We start from the raw sequence: 21621 nt of genomic DNA on the forward strand, positions 1-21621 counted from the left end.
GGGAAGGTGCCGGGAGTGGAGGTTGGGTTGGTGGGTGGTGTGGACCTGACGAAGGAGTCATGGAGGGAGTGGTCTTTTCGGAATGCTGGATGGCGTTTTTACAGGGGGCAGGATGGGAGGAGGTGTAGTCTAGGTAGCTGTGGGAGTCGGTCGGTTTATAGTAAATGTACGTGTTGATTCGGTCGCCCGAGATAGAAATGGAAAGGTCTAGGAAGGGGAGGGAGGAGTCTGAGATGGTCCAGGTGAATTTGAGGTCGGAGTGGAAGGTGTTGGTAAAGTGGATGAACTGTTCAACTGGGAGGACTGGGAAGCTTTTAAAGAACAACAGAGGATAACTAAAAAGGAAATACGCAAAGAAAAAATAAGGTACGAAAGTAAACTGGCCAAAAATATAAAGGAGTTTCGTAAAGGCTTTTTTAGGTATGTGAAAAGAAAAAAAATGGTTAAGACTAAAATTGGGCCCTTGAAGACAGAAATGGGTGAATTTATTACGGGGAACAAAGAAATGGCAGAAAAGTTGAGTGGTACTTTAGATCTGTTTTCACTGGGGCAGACACGAGCAATCTCCCAGATGAAATAGTGGTTGAAGGACCTGAACTGAAGGGAATTTATATTAGGCAGGAAATGGTGTTGGAGAGACTGTTAGGTCTGAAGGCTGATAAGTCCCCGGGACCTGATGGTCTGCATCCCAGGGTACTGAAGGAGGTGGCCCTAGAAATCGTGGATGCATTGGTGATCTTTCCAATGTTCTATAGATTCAGGATTAGTTCCTGCGGATTGGAGGGTGGCTAATGTTGTCCCACTTTTTAAGAAAGGAGGGAGAGAGAAAACAGAATTATAAACCAGTTAGTCTGGGAAAGATGCTGGAGTCTGTTATAAAGGATGAAATTACGACACATCTGGATAGCAGTAACAGGATAGGTCAGAGTCAGCATGAATTTATGAAGGGGAAATCATGCTTGACTAATCTTCTGGAATTTCTTGAGGATGGACAAGGGAGATAAGGTGGATGTAGTATACCTGGACCTTCAGAAAGCCTTTGATAAAGTCCCACATAGGAGGTTAGTGAGCAAAATTAGTGCACATGGTATTCGTGGAAAAATACTGACATAGATTGAAAATTGGTTGGCTGACAGGAACCAAAGAGTAGTGATAAACGGCTCCCTTTTGGAACGGCAGGCAGTAACCAGTGGTGTGCCGCAGGGATCAGTGCTGGGACCGCAGCTTTTTACAATGTACATTAATACAATGAGATCTAGGTGTTCTTGTGCATCGGTCAATGAAGGCAAGCATGCAGGTACAGCAGGCAGTGAAGAAAGCTAATAGCATGCTGGCCTTCATAACAAGAGGAATTGAGTATAGAAGCAAAGAGGTCCTTCTGCAGCAGTACAGGGCCCTGGTGGGACCGCACCTGGAATATTGTGTGCAGTTTTCGTCTCCAAATTTGTGGAAAGACATTCTGGCTATTGAGGGACTGCAGCGTAGGTTTACAAGGTCAATTCCCGGAATGGCAGGACTATCTTACGCTGAAAGATTGGAGCGACTGGGCTTGTGTACGCTTGAGTTTAGAAAGCTGAGAGAGGATCTGATTGAGACGTATAAGATTATTAAAGGATTGGACACTCTTGAGGCAGGAAGCATGTTTCCGCTGATAAGTGAGTCCCGAACCAGAGGACACAGTTTAAAAATAAGGGGTAGGCCACTTGGAACAGAGTTGAGGAGAAACTTCTTCACCCAGAGAGTGGTGGGTGTATGGAATGCTCTGCCCCAGAAGGCTATGGAGGCCAAGTCTCTGGATACTTTCAAGAAAGAATTGGATAGAGCTCTTAAGAATAGTGGAATCAAGGGTTATGGGGATAAGGCAAGAACAGGATATTGATTGAGGGTGATCAGCCACGATCATAATGAATGGTAGTGCTGGCTCGAAGGGTAGAATGGCCTACTCCTGCACCTATTATCTATTGTTTAGACAAGATGTCAGAGGTAGGTTCTTTACACAGAGAGTGGTGGGTGTGTGGAATGCACTGCCAGCAGTGATAGTAGAGTCAGATACATTATGGACATTCAACCGACTCTTGGATAGGCAGTGTGGAAGATACTACAATGAAGGGTATGTAGGCTAGTCTGACCTTAGAGTAGGACAAAAGGTTGGCACAACATTGAGGGTCGAAGGGCCTGTACTGTTGTATGTTCTATGACTTATAAGCAAACAGTAGCTTATCTCATATTAATTCTGCACATATTTTGCTCTGAAATCTTGAAGGCAGGATGATGATGATAATCAGATGATGATAATCAGAAAACCCACATGAAAGAGTTTCTCTCAGTTACTACCAAATTTAGCATCAAGATCTGATTTGCATTTGTTGTATCAATTTTCAGGTTGCTGACAAGATAGAGCTTTGCTAGGAGAAAGTGAGGACTGCAGATGCTGGGGATCAGAGCTTAAAAATGTGTTGCTGGAAAAGCACAGCAGGTCAGGCAGCATCAAAGGAGAAGGAGAATCGATGTTTCGGGCATAGCCCTTCTTCAGGAATCAGGTTGGAGGCAGTGGATGGGAGATCCCCCTGAGGTGATGAGGTTATGGATGGTCTGGGAGATGATGGTTTGGTGGTGGGAGGTGGGGTCATGATCAAGGGGACAGTAGGAGGAGGTGTCGGCGAGCTGGTGTTTAGCCTCAGCAATATAAAGATTGGTGCGCCAAACTACCACCACGCCTCCCTAGTCTGCTCCCTTGTCTGCCGGTTTGATGGTGAGGTTGGGGTTGGAGTGGAGGGAGTGGAAGGCTGCACATTCCGAGGGTGAGAGGTTGGAGTGGGTGAGAAGTGTGGAGAGGTTGAGGCGGTCAATGTCATGGCGGCAGGGCTGGGAGCTAGGACCTGGTATGGGGCTGGAGCTGGGAGTGGGGGCGGGGATCGGCGCGGGGCAGAGATCTGCGAGGGGGCGGGGATCGGTGCGGGGCGGAGACACATTCGACGTGGTCGGTGTGTAGGCGAGTGATGTCACTGAGGGCGGAGGTAGATGCTACGACGGCAACTCCGGGGGCGGAAGTGGCTGCGGCAAATGCAGAAACGGTGTTCTTCCTGGTGGCTGTGGACTCTGCGGAGGCCGCAAATCTGTTGACGATGGTCTTCCTGGCGATCATGGAGGCGGTTGTCTGGGTGGCGATCGCCGAGGTTGCATGGTCGGTGGGGGCGGAAGTGACATCATGGTTCGCAGCGGCCACTTGGTTAATGGCGCCCGAGCGCTTCCGGAGGCCGATGGAAGATTCTGGAACGGTTGAGGAATCCGGAGTGTGGGGTTAAGTACAAGAAAGTTTTTGGTACTTACTGTCTTGAATTTCCGATATGGCTAGAAAGAACTGTTTGTTTAGTATATGGATTCTTCTGTGGATGAAGAAGAGTAAAGGACCTTTGCAGATCTGTGAGAGTTGTCCTGAGCTGGGGTAGGGCTGACTGTAGGGAATGTATCTTTAATTTCCGACATGGCTAGAAAAAACTGTTTGTTTAGTGCATGGATTCTACTGTGGATGAAGAAGAGTAGAGATCCTTTGCAGGTCTGTGAGAGTGGTGTCCTGAGCTGGGGCAGGGCTGACTGTAGGTAATGTAGTTAGCGGCGCATGGCTGCAAGCGTGGAGTGGAGGATCCGGAGGGTGGTCTGTTGCTGGAGGCTTTGGATTTGTTGTAGGTACTGGTTGTCCGGGTTGCATCCAAATTTTGTTGGCCTGAACGTAGTCCGGAGTCCATGCATGTTCAGTCGGTTCCATAGACAGGTGCTGAGGAAGGAGATGTGGCTGTGGTAGCGAGTCTGTTTGAGGTGAGGAAGGAGATGTGGCTGTGGTAGCGAGTCTGTTTGAGGACGCGGCTGAAGAGCTTCAGGGCAGATGAGATGACCTGGGGGATGCAGTGAGATACGGACTCACTGAGATCCTTGTAGAGGGAGGAGGAGAGCTTCTTCAAGGAAGGCATCCTTGCAAGAGAATTCGCAGCAGGTTAAAATCAACTAGGAGAAAGTGAGGACTGCAGATGCTGGGGATCAGAGCTTAAAAATGTGTTGCTGGAAAAGCGCAGCAGGTCAGGCAGCATCAAAGGAGAAGGAGAATCGACGTTTCGGGCATAAGCCCTTCTTCAGGAAGATAGAGCTTTGCACCAACTTGTAGACAATGAAGCAAAAGGAGCAAAAGGCAAAAGAATTACCGAGGCCAGGGATGCTCGAGGTTTCTCTCATGGGAAATTGGAGATGAGGTTGTGCTGGGACGGGAATCTGGACAGTGGAGATCAACATGTGGAATAGTTGGAAGGTGCAATCAGGAAGCATACAGGAGAGAGGGAGGGATTTTTGAGGAGGGGGTTTTAGGGTGGGGGTTGGTCAAAGGGAGATCACAATGATCAGCTTTTGGGGGGTTTGTAGCTTGAATAGAGATAGAATCATTGGGGATTGGGGATCAGAACACTAGGATTGGAAGAGGTGGGTGTAAGAAGCAGACTAGTTTGGTTGGCTGGGGACACAATCTATACTAGGACCACAAATACTTCTGTAAATGCACTTACCTGCTTGATCTGACAATCTTCAACTCCCTTAGCTGCCAGTTTTTCTCAAGCTCAATAAAGTAAATTGGCCAGGGTTAAATCTAAATGCAGGAGAATACTGACGCACAATACCATTTCTACCATTTAAGTACTTGCCTCCACTGAGCCTGAATGAGACAGTTTGGGTTCAAGATTTAATAAAAAATTGTCTCCCACTCGATTTAAAGTTGCCTCCTTTTGGGAGTTCAAATTTTCATGTTTTTACGAAGCCCAATTTTAAGGTTCATTTTCACCTTCCAGCTCATACAATGCAAGAATTTGAGTGTGACTTTACATCAAATCTAAGAGAGTTGGTTGCAATCCAACAAGGTCATAAAAGATGTACATTGAATATGCCAAGAAATGCTTTTGATGTCTCTGGCTAACAGATAATAAACGCTCCTTACTATATGTGCTCACAATTTATTTCTGCCTCCACCATCGTGGCTTACCTCAAACATGACACAGGCCAACCGCCTGCCCCAAAAGATAGAACTTAAATTACAGACAGAAATACATGGGTATGGTAATACAAGGTCAGTAGTTAGGGGATGGCAAGCAGACAACTTGGATTGCATCAGCCTCCCTGACCACAATCTCCTCCAAAGGCATCACCAGGAGAATCCCTCCTCCTCCAAAAACTAATAATTTCTGCTCCTATTGCTACGTGAATTTTTCTTTAATTAACAGATAAGACACTACCTTTATTAAACCAAAGTGACTACCTAAGAGCCATTACTTATTTCTCTTCACCATTTAGAGCGATTGGAACAACAGCAGATGCTTCAAGTCATAAAAATCATTCTTCAGAATCATTCAACAGTAATTCTTAAAAAAAATAAAGCTTGATTAATAAATGTCAGTAATGCAATTACAAGCCAAAATCTACATTGTGATACAATAATCCTGGAGGAGAAAGTGAGGTCTGCAGATGCTGGAGATCAGAGATGGAAATGTGTTGCTGGAAAAGCGCAGCAGGTCAGGCAGCATCTAGGTAACAGGAGAATCGACGTTTCGGGCATTAGCCATTCCTGAAGAAGGGCTAATGCCCGAAACGTCGATTCTCCTGTTCCCTAGATGCTTGTTGACCTGCTGCGCTTTTCCAGCAACACATTTCCATCTCATACAATAATCCTGCTAAAGTGTTGGTTAGCTCAGTTGGTTGAATGGTTGGTTTGTGATGTAGAGTAATACCAACAGTGTGGGTTCAATTCCCATACCAGTTAAGGGTCACCATGAGGGCCCTGCCTTCTCAACCTTGCCCTTGCCTGAGCTGTAGTGACCCTCAGGTTATTCTCACCACCAATCATCTCTTTTTAAAACAAGAACAGCCTCCAGTTCCAATGAACTATTGTGACTTTCAATTTCTTCATGCATAAAGCTAGATTTGAACAGTTAAAAATTTACATGCTTCTTAACTTCAAAAGGACATGGAAGCACTGGACAGAATTCAAAGTAGAATGACAAAAATGATTCCATAGCTTCAGCACTAACTTCACATAACTCAACGGATCTTCACAAAGAAAACATAGTATGGGAATATAGTTTAATTATTTAAAATACTGAGAAAAAGTACGAGTGTAAGTAAAAACATAAGGCAAGATGCCATCTTAATTTCATTTTTGAGCGGTTTCCTTTAAATCTTGGACAAATTCCAATGAAGAATTCAAAATGGGGAGTTCTGCCCAACCTAAATTTTTCAATCTAAACATTAAAACAGATCATATGGAACAGTGGATACATTTCAATATTATTCAATATCAAAAACAAATTAAGCCCAAAAGGGCTACTACAGTTGCTGACCTTATCTGTAACAAGAGGCAGACGCATACTTTCCAGGTGTTTACCCTGTTGGCTGAAGACAAAATGCTGTTCCTTTGACTTTGGGATAATAAAGTGAAGCTGCACTTCCTCTCCCAACATGGAGGAACAAAATGTAAATGCATGCAGTGTAGAATCAGAAACCTGAAACACAATTAAATGATAGATTCAATCTCTCCTCCAATGAAGCTTTGTACTTATGTGCATAAAATTGGCAATATGAGATATGATTTCAGTGAAATCGTATATAAACACACTCTATATCATTTTTGCTGAATAATATAAAGTGAGCTTCAACTTAATCATAGAAAGTGATACAAAGGAACATTACAGATAAAACTAATTTTGAAAAACACAAAAGTAAGGAGTGCAGTTAAAAGTAAAAAGAGAAAACATGCGGAGGTGGCATAGGTAGAAAAGCAAACAATATATTAAATGATGAACAATTGGGGCAGTTGGACGGCAAGTGGATGCACATCGTAATTCAATGAACTTATTAAATTAACACTGTGGCATAAACTTTCCAATGAATTGCTGGCAAGTTTAAAAGGAATGAACATGAAAAATCAAGCAATGTAGCATTAAGGAAGAAGTGAATCAGAATCCCTACAGTGTGGAAACAGACCCTTCAGCCCCACAAGTCCACACCGGCCCTCCAAAGAGTAACCCACCCAGGCACATTCCCCTACCTTATATTTATCCCTGATTAATGTACCCAACCTACACATCCCTGAACACTACGGGTAATTTAGAATGGCCAATTGTGGGAGGAAACCGGAGCACACGGAGGAAACCCACGCAGACACGGGGAGCATGTGCAAACTCCATATTGACAGTGGCCAAGGCTGGAATTGAACCTGGGTCCCTAGTGCTGTGAGGCAGCAGTGCTAACCATTGAGCCACCATGCCACCCTTATTAGTCAGGCAATGATATGGGGAAATTGATGGGATTAAACCCGATAAGTCCCCAGGGCCTAATGCTCTGCATCCCAGGGTACAGGTGTGGCCCTAGAAATAGCGGATGCATTGGTGATCATTTTCCAGTATTCTGTAGATTCTGGAAAAGTTCCAATGGACTGGAGGGTAGCTAGTGTAACTCTACTCTTTAAAAAAAGGAGGGAGAGAAAATTATAGAATCACTACAATGTGGAAATAGGCTTTTCGGCACAACATCCATACCAACCCTCCAAAGAGTAACCCAACCAAACCCATTCCCCTACCCTATTATTCTACATTTACCCCTGACTAATGCACCTAACCTACACATCCCTGAACACTATGGGCAATTTAGCATGGCCAATTCACCTAACCTGCACATCGTTGGATTGTGGGAGGAAACCAGAGCAAATCCAAACAGACATGGGGAGAATGTGCAAACGCCACACAGACAGTCACCCAAGGCCGGAATTGAACCTGGGTCCCTGGCGCTGTGAAGCAGCAGTGCTAACCACTGAATTATAGGCTGATTAGCCTAACATCGGTGCTGGGGAAAGTGCTGGAGTCAATCATCAAGGATGTAATAACTGAGCATTTGGAAAGCAGGGACAGGATTGGTTCTAGTCAGCATGGATTCACTTCAGGGAAATCATGCTTCACAAATCTTTTGGATTTTTTTGAGGATGTGACCAGTAGAGTAGAAAATGGTGAATCTTTATCTGGACTTTCAAAAGGCTTTTGACAAGATTCTACACAATAGATTAGTAAGGAAAATTAAAGCTCATGGTATCAGAGGTAATGGATTGACACGATAGCGAACTGGTTGGCAGACAGGAAGCAGAGAGTTGGAATAAATGAGTTATTTTCAGAGTGGCAAGCCGTGGTGAGTGATGTGCCATAGGGTTTGGTGCTGGAACCTCAGATGTCCACAATATACATTCACGATTTGGACAAAGGCACTGAATGCCATATCTCAAAATTTGGAGAATGGAGGCAGTGTTGGACAGCAAATTAATGGTAATTCTTATCCACATTTTACAATATCTTAATAATCTTATATTAATGCTAAGAATGTACTTTTAAAATCACATGTGATTTACGCGATATTTATGATAGGCAAGATTTTAAGGACTTCAGCCATGAAGAGAGATGAATGTTGATATAACCTAGATTAACTCTTGCACATTCCCTAAAAGTTACACAGTGATGTAGGTAAGGTTGTACAACCATCTGGTGAATTTTAATGACACTAAGCTGAGTGGCAGTTTGCGCTGTGAGGAGGATGCTAAAAGGCTGCAGGGTGACTTGGACAGACTGGCTGAATGAGCAAATATTTGACAAATGCAGTATAATGTGGATAATTGTGAGGTTATCCACTTTGATCACAAAAACAGGAAGGCAGTTTATTATCTGAATAGTTTAGGAAAAGGTAAGGCACAACGAGACCTAGGTGTCATGGTGAAACAGTCACTGACGGCTGGCATGTAGGTGCAGCAGGCAGTGAGGAAAAGCTAATGGCATGCTTGCCTTCATAGCAAGGGAATTTGTGTATCGAAGAAAGGATGTCTTACTGCAGTTATACAAGGCCTTGATGAGGCCACATCTTGAGTATTGTGTGCAGTTTTGATCTCCTAGTCTGAAGAAGGACTTTCTTGCTATTGAGGGAGTCCAGCAAAGGTTCACTAGACTGATTCCTAGGATGGCAGATCTCATAGAAACATATAAAATCCTGATGGGACTGGATGGGCTAGATCCGGGAAGAACGTTCCCAATGTTGGTGAAGTCCAGAAAAAGGGGCCGGAGTCTAAGGATAAGGTGTAAACCATTCAAAACTGAGATGAGGAAGAATTTCTTCACTCAAGAGTTGTAAATCTGTAGAATTATCTCCCACAGCAAGTTGTTGGAGCCAGTTCAATAGATATAGTCAAGAGAGCTGTACATGACCCTGGTGGCTAAAGGGATCAACAGATTTGGGGACAGGGCAGGAATGGGATACTGAGGTTGCATGATCAAACATGATCATATTGAATGGTGGTGCAGTCTTGAAGGGCTGAATGGCCTACTCCTGTTCTATGTTTCTGTGTAAGAAAAATCAGCCCTTCATAAGTATAAGGCATTGAAAATGACTGCAGAGAAGACTTCCAAGTTGGTGAGAAAGGAGAATACTGAAAGTTATGGCTGTCTATAAAATACTTTACAGGAAAGTGTACAATCATGGGAGCAACCTTGTTGTTGTAAATTTTAGATTAACAGAGGGATCCAATTAGAAGCAAGTTCAAAAGGAATGCTGAGATACCAAAATGGTTTGTCAAATTGTGAATGATGGGGTTAATTTTTAAAAATTAATGAACAATGGGTGGGTGAGCAACTGCATTTTCTAATTTGTACAGCAACCTGTGGTAGCTGTCAAATGGAGAATGGAGGCAGTGTTGGACAGCAAATTAATGGTAATTCTTATCCACATTTTACAATACCTTAATAATCTTATATTAATGCTAAGAATGTACTTTTAAAATCACATGTAATTTACGTGATATTTATGATAGGCAAGATTTTAAGGACTTCAGCCATGAAGAGAGATGAATGTTTATATAACCTAGATTAACTCTTGCACATTCCCTAAAAGTTACACAGTGATGTAGGTAAGGTTGTACAACCATCTGGTGAATTTTAATGACAGGCAAGTATTATGTTCATTGATTAAAAAGAGGGAAGAAAATATTTTACTTAGGTTTTCATTTTGCTTACATTAAATAAAACAAGGAAAATGGTATAATGGAGAAACAATCAAAGGTCTATGAAGTTTGCAGATAACTGGACTGCAAGATTTAAAGGAACTAAATACCCAAATCCAGTTCTGACCTGTGTGGCTGGGTTGAAGTCTGTGTAATGATGGCAGTGCTCACAATGATGGAAGGTGTTATATGCAGCATACTTGGTTAGCATGATAGAGACAGTCTCTCGTTTTGCTGATCCTTCAGTTGGACTGCGTTCTTTACCACTTTCTGGAAAATATGGAATATCTCATGATCAGCTTTAAATACAAAAAATAAAACTGATTCATAGATGTATGAATGCAAAGAACATGGAGATATTTAAATCTCGTGATGAATAAATATAACACCATTATTTTGACCAAACTTAAATGAAATGAGATGAAGCATTAGGCACCAAGGAGGTAAAATTCCTCTGTGGACTACTTTAATGAAAGATGTGATGGATTATTTTGCATGAGTTAAAGACTTTGTTAAAATACCAATTAGGCATTTCACTCTAATACTCTGTCCATTTGTTATAAATAGTGCGCAGAAAATTTCATTTATACATTTTTATCACAAGTAGACATGTTGCCATTCTTAAAATAAAAGGAACTGCATGCCAAAATAATTGATTCATTTGTAAAATATAAAGAAATTGAAATTTCATGTCTGTGAATCCACTGGTACATGAAACCAGATATAATTCTAGCAATGTACAACAATATTATGGTGGAATGGAGAAGCTCTGTGACTGAACTAAATTCAGGCTGGTCTCATCGACACAAACCTGTGGATATCAATTTGGTGACCCAATGCAGCTTACACGTTTGGGACTTATCAATTCCATCCCTTGTCAACGTCAACAGGTGGAAGTCCTGATGGGAGTATGATTGGAAGAGTATGGGTGATGAAAGTGGCTTGGCGGTGTTATCTTGTTCAGCTGCACTCTTCAGAGGGTGAGATGACAACCAGTGTGGTGGCAGTGATGGTGATTGTTTGGAGGTGGGGGTATGAACTTGGAAAGTTATGTCAGTAGGGTGAATACATTTATAAGAGCTTGGATGCAAACTTAGAAAAGAGCCGATGCTCTCTTAAAAGTTTTCTCTTTGGTGGTTAGAAGGGAAAACATTGCTTGCTTGTCAGATTTACATTTGTTCCTCATAAAAGTAATTTGTCAATATCCCAATGACCTGGCTGATTGACACTTATGTAAGGTATAGCAACAACAGTCATTTTAAAGAAAATTGCGAATGGATTTTTTAATCATTTCACATATACCGTTTTTACTATAGAGTTCAACGGATCTGCACATGGTGCATACTGAGTCAATGAGTATGCAAGTGCAATGACTTTGCAAGTGGACTATTATAACAGGCCATGAGACTGGGTGCAACATAAAGAGTGGCATGAGGCAGACCTTTTTAACTTCTACTCCATTAGGTTTTGAAATCAGAACTATGGTTCCCAACTCCTCACAAGGACCATGAGAACCACATGTTCTTGGGAGGACCCAACTCCAAAAAATTGCAGCAGGTGAAAAGATGCCTGCCTCTGCTATATTATATTTCACAGTCAAATATACCTTTAAAAGACATAACCATAATACGAACACTATATCATAACATATAACTTGAAGGTCTGAAGACCTCAGACTCCATCTTAATTTGGCTCATTTGAAGCGTGACACACAATGTGAGAATGCTGTGTAACATCAAGGCATAATGATAGCCCAAATACTGGATGTGTCTATGAATGAAATATTTCTACAAAATCATCGCTGTAATAAAAGTCTATTCTTTAATATCCACTCCTAGTTTCTTATATATCAAGGGATAACATAAGCATAACTGCATCAGGTAAGTTTTCTGCTGGAAGCAAAACCCTCATCAATCCCCATAATGTAGATGCTCAGTTTGTGAGTGCAGGGTATGCACAACTTCTCCTGAATCAACAAAAAAAATTGGGAGTTTTGAGAGAAGCAATAGGAATCTCAAAATCAGAACTTGCCTGCTATCTTTACTGACCCACAGACTCGCTGCCATTTCACAAAAATCTGACCTTTAATTAGAATACATTACTGAATTTCTTGGCAAGCTAAGTACTCCCCCATAATGCACACATTCTTTCAAAATTATTTACGCTGTTTGTCCAACTAGGAAATGGCTGACAGAAAAATAAAGAGCAAATTCCTATTGAAAGAAGGCATTTGGTATGCTTTATTTTATTGGTCAGAGTATTGAGTACAGGAGTTGGGAGGTCATGTTGCAGCTATACAGGACATTGGTTAGGCCACTGTTGGAATAATGCGTGCAATTCTGGTCTCCTTCCTATCGGAAAGATGTTGTGAAACTTGAAAGGGTTCAGAAAAGATTTACAAGGATGTTGCCAGGGTTGGAGGATTTGAGCTATAGGAAGAGGTTGAATATGCTACGGCTGTTTTCCCTGGAGTGTCGGAAGCTGAGGGGTGACCTTACAGAGGTTTATAAAATCATGAGGGGCATGGATAGGATAAATAGACAATGTCTTTTCCCTGGGTGAAGGAGTCCAAAAGCAGAGGGCATAGGTTTAGGGTGAGAGGGGAAAGATATAAAGAGATATATAAGGGGCAACTTTTTCACGCAGAGGGTGATACATGTTTGGAATGAGCTGCCAGAGGAAGTGGTGGAGGCTGGTACAATTGCAACATTTAAAAGGCATCTGGTTGAGTACATCAATAGGAGGAGTTTGGAGGGATTTGGGCCGGGTGGTGGCATGTGGGACTAGATTCGGTTGGGATATCTGGTCAGCATGGATGAGTTGGACTGAAAGGTCTGTTTCTGTGCTGTACATCTCTATGACTCTATGAAAGTAAAACAAAGTATGCTGGAGAGACTCTGCAGGTCTGCCAGCATCTGTAGAGAGAAAAACAGAGTTAATGTTTCAAATCCAGTAACTCATCATCAGAATATCTCTCAACAGATGCTCTAGACCTGCTGAGTTTCTCCAGCATTTCCTGTTTTTGTTTCAGATTTCCAGATCCAGAGTTCTTTGCATTCATCATGGTGGTGCAAGTCAGCAGTTGTGTGACTGAACCACATAAAACCCAAACAGAATCTACCAACTGAAGCAATGTATACATATTATACATGAAATCAAGGTAAAAACCCAGCAATTAATGTAGTAAAATTTCAAGATGTTCACATGGCAGGAAATTTGGAAGTGGAGTAAACAATGAGGAAGATGACAGCTGACATGGATAGGTGAGTGGAATGGTCTGAGAGAGGGCAAATGAAATTTAAACCAGAAAAGGTAAAGGGATAAATTTTAGTAGGAAAAATGAGAAGACACATCTAAATGGTGCATTCTAAAAAGGGCATAATTACAGAAAGTCCTGTTTATGCATGAATTTTAAGTAGCAAAAAACGTTATAAAGGCAGTTAAGATGTTTATATCAGACGTTTTACTATTTGATCATGAATTGTTTGCATTGCTGGTTAATCCTGCATTTATCACCCAGAAATGGTGCTGGTGAGCAGCCTTCTTGAACCCCTGCAATTGTTAGAGCTATTAGGAAGGGAATTCCAAGACTTTGTCCCAGTGTCACTGAAGGAAGATTTTAAGTCAGGGTGGTATGAGGAACTTGCAGGCAGTGGTGTTGCTGTACATCTGTAGTACTTCTATCTAGATGAAAGAAATTGCACGTTTGGAAGGTGCTGAACAGCCTTGGTGAGCTACCTCAGCACCTCTTGTAGATGGTACACACTGATACCACTGTGTACTGGTAATTGAAGAACTGAATGTTGAAGGCATTAATTCAAGCAGTCTGCTTTGACTTGGATGATGCCAAATCTCTTGACTTGTTGGAACTGAATCCAGTAGAGAGTATTCCATGACACTTCTGACATGCGCCTTGTCGATAGTGCACAGGAACTGGGAAGACTAGTACTGAGTTGCTTGCTGTAAAATTCCTAGCAACTGATTTATTCTTGTAGTCACAGTATTTGCATGGCTGGTTCAGATTAGTTTTTGGTCAATGATAAACCCAGGATGTTGACAGTGGAGGATTCGATGATTGTAGCTCAGGTAGTGTCAAGGGGTGACGGATAGATTTTCTCTTGTTTGAGATAGTCGTTGCACTTGGGTTGCACGTATTGCCATTTACTAGCTCAGATACTGTCTTACTGCTTATGAACAGATTGCTTTAATGTTTGAGATGTCAAGAACGATACTGAATATTGCACAACCAGCAAACCATTCTTCCATCATGATAGCCGCAAATCTTCAGTATATCACATCACATTATGGTGTGGCATGATATACTGATAATTTGTCACTATCATTCTGTAAAATTTATGTTAGCTGCCTTGAAGTATGAGTGAAACATAGGTCACATAATAATGAAGAATTTAATGAATTTTTATTACAGCACTTGGTATTTGCATGTGTACATAGTAATCACAGGTTCTTGTGTGTTTGGGCTCATGCTAAGTAATTCACACATACCGTTGCACTCTTCCCTTGGCCTGTCACATTACAAGAGGACAGAGCTCAGTAAGATGGAGATTAAGAGCATTGTACCATTAGGTCACACTGCATGATACGACAACATGATGAGCATATCCTTTGAAGGCATATTGCACAAAAAAAACACATTGAATCCCATTTCTGGACACCACTCTCTGGAAAGGATATGCAAGCTTTGAAGAGGGTACAGAAGAAAACTACTAAAATATTCCACAATGAAGGATTATTGTTTTTTGGACAGACTGAAAAAAACTAGGGTTGTTCTCCTTTGAGCAATGAAGCGATTACAATCATGACAAGTTTTGACATAGTAAATAAACAAGAGCTGTTTCTTCAGGCTACAGGGTTGATAATAAGGCACAGATTTAAGTAACTGACAAAGGAGCAAGAGGTGACGTGACATTATAGAAGTGGTTAGAAGTTGGAATGTGTCATTGAGTGGTGCAAACAGATTCAATAAAAGCCTTCAAAAAGGAATCAGATAAATATCTGTGGGAGAAATAAATGCACGACATGGGGAAAAAAAGCAAAGCAGTTGATGAACTGTACAGTTCTTTGAAACAATTAGCACTGATTGATGGTGTCCTTCTACACTGTACGATTTCACAATTCCATAAACTTCACCTATAAAGATATTTCAAGACAACAGAAATGAATTTTCATTTCCATTTTGCACACCCACAATAGATGCATTATTTCGAGCAGTTGTTCTTTAATGTAAAAAAAGCTCTGCTGACCTAGCTTAATCTTTGGCAGCTTGTCTGAGTACACAGGACTTATGTGGCGATATCTTGGATCATGTACTGTCAAGTCAAAGATCATTTTGCTGAAGAGTTCAATGTCAGGCCACTGTGTGTTAATTCCTTGTGCCTGCTCATTTGTCTCTTTCATCTCTGAAACAAAAAAAAATCATAGTTTAGCTTACAAAACCTGGAGTGGAGTGAACAAAAAAGACTTTGCATTAATCTCAGGGAGTACTGAAGGTATGCAGATATCCAAGTGAATGCAGTGATCATACACAATGCAATATGGCCACTGATAAGGGATCAGGGAGGTGAGGAAGAGGCTTAGCCCAGCTCAAAAAGGAGTGGAGGTGTGGATGGGAGTGTGGGAAGTCCAGGACAGAGAAGCTGGTTTTGGTGGCGGGGGGAGACTGTGATGAAGGAAAACTTTAAGCGCCTGATGAATCCAGCTCCTGCTGCCTGTCTGACCTCCCACCTGGGAGACTATGCCTATGTACCCATTTCCTCCTCCTCCCACCAACCCCCCTCCAACATAGAAAAAAGAAAACCAGGTGCTGGAGATCTAAAACAAATAAAAGCAAAAGCTGATGGAGGAACTCAGCTGAGATGTGGAGAGAAAACAAAATTAAAGTTTTGAGTTCAGTGACCCTCGTTCAGATCTCCTCTCTCTGAACCCCTTTTACACCGAAAAAAGACATACTCACATTAGTCACATCTTTGGCAGTACCATTTTGGATTGTCTTTCCCTGCCATCGGGCTGTGACAGAACATATGCCCGCTGTTTGTGCCACTTACTTGTGACTTTCACAATAAATGTGACCCCAAAAGAACAGTTGCTAATTATCCTGTTTCCAAGTACAACATATTATATAACATTTTGTACCAAGGCAATTCTGAAATGTGAATAATAATTAGTAGTCTTGTAAGTCATGCAAAAGCAGAAGAAAATTAGTATGTGTTACATTTATCAAAATATTAACAGTACCTACCCTCATTAATTTCTTCTTCATTGTATACATCAACCTCTAGAAGTCTTATTAACATTCGAAAAAGAATCCTAAGGAACTGTAAGTATGCACCTGTCTTCCCAATCTGTAAGAAAATTCTAATTAGAACTTTCTGAAGACTGAATGTTTGTACCATTTCTAACTCATAAAGCTAACAAAACAGTGGTACAGGAATTTTAAAAATGTGAACTTTCAATTTATATTGTGAGCTTCTAATTATTTCTGTAGCCAAATTTGTAAATATTGAGGAAGGGGTGTTGAATTAAAGAGAAGTAGTTATGTTACATTTCAAAACTGTTACTAAAATAAGGAGGGCACAGACAATATTTAGGATAATAATTATTGAATGCATTTTGTTTGTAAATAACACAACAACAAAGAATCAGAAATATATGAGATTAGATTCCCTACAGTGTGGAAACAGGCCCTTCAGCCCAACAAGTTCACACTGACCCTCTGAAGAGTAACCCACCCAGACTCATTTCCCCTGACTAATGCACCTAATATTATGGGCAATTTAGTATGGCCAATTCACTTAACCTGCACATCTTTTAGAATGTGGGAGGAAACTGGAGGAAACCCACGCAGACACAGGGAGAACGTGCAAACTCTACACAGACAGTAGCCCTAGGCTGGTATCGAACCTAGGTCCCTAGTGCTGTGAGGCAGCAGTACTAACCACTGAGACACCGTGCTGGCCCCAAAATCATATACACTTAGGATTCACCTAAACAATTGGGTCAGGATTTTACCAGCCTATAGAAAGTGGGAAGGATGATGCAAAGTCTGTACAATGCCGACCCTCCTGTGATCCTGGGTATTTTATCAATGGTGGGGCCTGATGCAGAGAGGCTGCCTACCCCCTTGATAAGGTAAACAGTACCAGAAATCAATGCATCATTCCTAATTGAATGGCAAGTCCACGGGCAGCTAATTTGGATGTTGCTGGTGGTAACATCAGCAAGGTGGGCCTGCTGCTGTTAAGTGCAGGGTCAGGATCCATCCCAATCTGGAGGTCTTGATACTCCTTGTAAAGTTAAACCCTTGGATTTACTTTTCTATACGCTTTTAGTAATTGGTAATTATAAGAAGGGTGCAGTATAATAATTTTGGTGCAGATTCCAATCACAGACCTGGGAATGGACAGCACATCTTTCTGGAAGATAGCTGATTCATTGTGAATACGTGAAAATCAATCAGTAAATACAATGGAAATGTAATGCTTGGGCACAGGTAGGAGCTTACTGAACCCCAGCAAGATTACAGGGTTGGAAGTCTGGGGCCACTTTTTAAGTGCTACCTGACCATGCCTGCAGCACCTACAAGCCAGCTTCATTCGTGTTGCAGAGTCTGAGAGGAATCCAACCCATTGACGAGACCTCCAGCCTCAGTCAACTACTGACCTCACCTGTGATCGGCATCAATGTGCCTGACTCAGGGTAGGAAAATGGTGCCCCGCTCTCTCCCAACCTCCTGGAAAGCTCCATTATCAGTCAGAGGAGGGTTCATAAGTGGGTTGGGTTGAGCTGAGACCCATTGTACACATTTGTCTGCTGCAGTAGGTGATATATACAGCACCAGAGAACATACAAAGTCAGGTCAAGAGTTCTTGACACTAGATCTCTCATACCAGCAAAGAAGGAGGCGCTAAAATTAGTCAGAGAGTAGGGCAGCTGGGCAGTTGTGCATGGTGACGCTAATATGCAGAGACAAGGCAGTGAGAAGACCATGAGCCTGGTGTCAACCACTGGTGGTAAAAGAGATTTGAGCAGAGAATGATTGCGAATAATGTAAATCTAATTTTTTGTGTTCTCCAATGCATGCCAGAAGGTTAGCCTGTTCCATTATCCATTAGCCATGTAGTCCAGGGCTGGAGGGCTTTGAAACTTCAGATTTTCGTATCTTACAACAATACCCTCCACCAGCACAGCTACGGTCCCTTCAGTAGAAGATGATCATGATGAGAATCAGGGTCACTCTCTGGTGAACATATCACAGACATGCTGAGTGGTTAATGGAGGCTGTGTCAGTTGTGGGACCTGACATTTGGAGAACTGATGAAGCTTTCGCCCATGCTAAACCCTATGCTAATGACATGCTTCTGGTACTGACCTCACAAGATCTCCTGGAGATGCAGTAAAAGGCAGGGGAACAGCTGATAAAGCTGCCACAGACATTGCATTAACATGCACAAGTATGCAGGAAGTCATAGGTTCTGCCAAATCTCATGTGGGTGAGCAATTTGCTTTCTCTATGGAGACCTGGTGAACCTGCAGAGCAATCAGAGGCTACTGCACATGGTTATTATGGAGGTGCCTTAATCACACACTGATATAGAGAAAGAGCTTCAGCTGCTTCTCTTGGGGTCCTCTCCTGAAGTGATGTGAGGGTAGACAGCCACTCCAAAGCTCTTTCTCTCAATGATCCTAGTGCTTCCAATATCTGAAATCTAAAAGGGTGTACCTGCATCCCCCTGGGCTTTTTAAGCTTCAGGTAACCAAAGTCATCTCAAGCCATTGGTCACCACATACAACAGCCAGGCTTCACTTCAGCTGCATCATGTCACATGTGAGGTACAGAAGACCAGGTATCTGTTTCTCAAGATGACATATTTGGTGATTTTTTTTGTACTAGGTTTGGTGGAGAGTAAAAATGAAAATCATGGTTACTATGATCCATCACAGTGAAAGTTTCTAACTCAGCAGACATTTGTCCTTTTCTCCTTCCCCTACTTATCATACTTTTATTCCAGGAAGTCTGCCATCTCTGAAGATAGTGCAGAAGTGGGCAAATACCAAGACCCGCCTCGGTTCTCTGCAACTTAATTGATTTAAAGGCTGTTAGGATCACCCCTTAATGCCACGTCCATTCCATGCATGACCTTCATGCTCCTTGCATACACCCCTACATCCTTCATGGCAACTAAGCGAGTATACACTGTAAAATTAATGAGTCATATAACAACAGCAAGTCTTGAAATGCACTTAAAATAACATCTATTCAGAAATCTTTTATAGACTCTTACAAGGCTGTAAAAGTCAATCAAATAGAGCAATAATATTTTGATAAAAGTAGGTTCATCTTATTTCACATCTCTTAAGCATTTCCATATAAGTATGCAGATATTGAAAGGAAGTTCAAAAAAAGAGTAACTTATTACAACCTCAAAGAAATTAATCAATCAAAGCAAACATTCCACTATCACCGTACTCAGGCTGAACTAATCCATTAGTGAGTTTTGAAGCTCATTCAAACATTCATAATGATGCTATTTGCGAACTGTATCAACAGAAAGAGAATTCCAGACATTCTCTAAATGGCTTTTGGCTATATACCTTTGTATTTTATTTGGATGAGAATTAAAATGAAATGCTGCAATCATGGTAGGGAACAACAATAACACATCTCATTGGTAGTGAGCCTTTTTGGTTGATCTTACTAATAGAACATATGAATTAGGACAGGAGTAGGCATTCTGGCCTCTTGTTCTGTTCTGCAATTTAGTAAGATCATGGGTGATCTGACTGTGGCTTCAGCTCCACTTTCCTGTCTATCCCCATTACTATTTGATTCTCTTGTTAGTCAAGAACAATATATCACCATTTACCCTATGTGTAATATTATTAAACAAATTTATTTTAATATTACAAGCATGAGGAGTTTAAATACTGAGAATTACCTGTGGTGGTCCCACCAATAATAACCGTCGCTGATGGGAATTTCCAGAACCTCCTTCATTTTTATTGCTAAAGTCTGCATGATGTTGCCTGGGAATTGTCCATTGTCTGTAGTAAAGTGATTGTTCTTCACTGCTCAAGTCTTTATGAAAGGGTGATCTCAGTGAGCTTGTCCAAGCCATATCAGCATGGGGCAACAAATTGGCGGAGCATAAGTGTTCGTTTTTTGAGGAGACGAGAAGATGATATACTGGTTTTGATAAAATTACAGTGCGTTGAAAAATGAGGTGTGGAGTCCTGAAGTCTTTATTAAGTATAATAGATTGGCGAGAATTCACAGACGATATGGATGATTTTGAGACTGTACTGCTTGCAGTTTCTTTCCCTTCTGAGTCACACTCCTGTTTGCAGCCCTCGCTGCCTACACTGGTTGAGGTATGTGCTGAAGTGCCTTCATCACTGGAGTTGTTTACAATATTCTGAAAGCTCAGTGATGAAACAGGTTTTTGTGTTGAGTCCAGAGCACTAGAGATGGTCACTCCATTATCTGCTATGGAACCTATTGAAGCCAAACAAAAGTTAACTTTAAAAATGACAACACCTAGTGAAATTGCTCCACTCAAGTTTCATATAACGAAAAAGTCTGATTTCCTTTGGGCAGCTGGAGACAGTTCTGAACAGCCCATTGTATTTTTCAAGACCGAGTAAGTTTCCTCAGTCACCTTTTATCAATTACTTCTACGTCTTAATTCTGTCTTATAAAAATCTTGTTTTTATTTAATTGAAAAAAAAATGGACTCAAGAGAAAAGGAGAAGATTGCAGGAGCAGCACCTTAAAATCTTGGTCAGAAGTATAGTTTAAGAAGGATCTTCAAGAAGGATCTTGGGAAGTTAAGAGGTTTAGGAGCAATGGCGCCTGAAGTTATGATAATAATCAGAGGCATGGAGAATTTAGTTTGCAGCACGATGTGGTTGAAGGAGAATATATAGATAGGGTAGTCAAAATTATGAAGGAATCTTCACACAAAAATGAAGGCTTAGAGGACTAAGCCAAAGTAATTCAGCATATGCAGAGATGATAAGTGAGCTACACTTGATGTAGGTGGAGAATTCAAAATACTTGAGTCTGGAGGCACAAATGCATGCTGAGGCACTCAGTGTGAGATCTACAAAAGGGAGAGATAGAGTCTGGCAATGTTATAGAGAAAGACATAGAGAATGTCTTAGTGATGGAGTCACTATGGGGTCAGAAGTTTGGAAGCTAAGGTTTTGAATAATTTGGTTTAGTTGTAGTCAGTGGCTGAGGGGAAGATAAAATCAGTGTCAAGGATGCCAAGTTTGTGATGAAGGCCAACGACAATGAATTTGGTCTTCTCCATGTTAATTGGACAAATTTGTAGCTTAACCAGAAATGCATGTCAGGGAATTAGTCTGACCCTTAGGAGGAGAAAATGGGGCAGCTAGTGAAGAGGCTGAACTCTTCAGCACACATTTAAAAAGTTAACCACAGGTCTGCAGATGATGTCGCCAAACAACAGTGTCCAGATGACGAGGGGGAGGATAGGGGAAGAGCTGGAGATAACAATATACAGCAAGGAAAATTAGCC

The 21621-nt window shown here is 41.6% G+C and overlaps 1 protein-coding gene across 4 annotated transcripts in view; it reads right to left on the minus strand.

Annotated features, from left to right (window-relative positions):
* The window catches only part of greb1l (GREB1 like retinoic acid receptor coactivator), a 348765-nt gene that overhangs the window by 21455 nt on the left and 305689 nt on the right, over positions 1-21621 (minus strand). For all 4 annotated transcript variants that reach the window (XM_043688240.1, XM_043688239.1, XM_043688237.1 and 1 more), the window contains 5 exons: positions 20017-20573; positions 16320-16422; positions 15325-15480; positions 10188-10330; positions 6372-6533 (listed from right to left, as the gene is read on the minus strand). In XM_043688240.1, coding sequence (XP_043544175.1) covers positions 6372-6533; positions 10188-10330; positions 15325-15480; positions 16320-16422; positions 20017-20573 — 1121 coding nt within the window. The remainder of the gene's footprint in view (positions 1-6371; positions 6534-10187; positions 10331-15324; positions 15481-16319; positions 16423-20016; positions 20574-21621) is intronic.

The sequence above is a fragment of the Chiloscyllium plagiosum genome, chromosome 4 (assembly GCF_004010195.1).
Source record: "Chiloscyllium plagiosum isolate BGI_BamShark_2017 chromosome 4, ASM401019v2, whole genome shotgun sequence".
NCBI lineage: Eukaryota > Metazoa > Chordata > Chondrichthyes > Orectolobiformes > Hemiscylliidae > Chiloscyllium > Chiloscyllium plagiosum.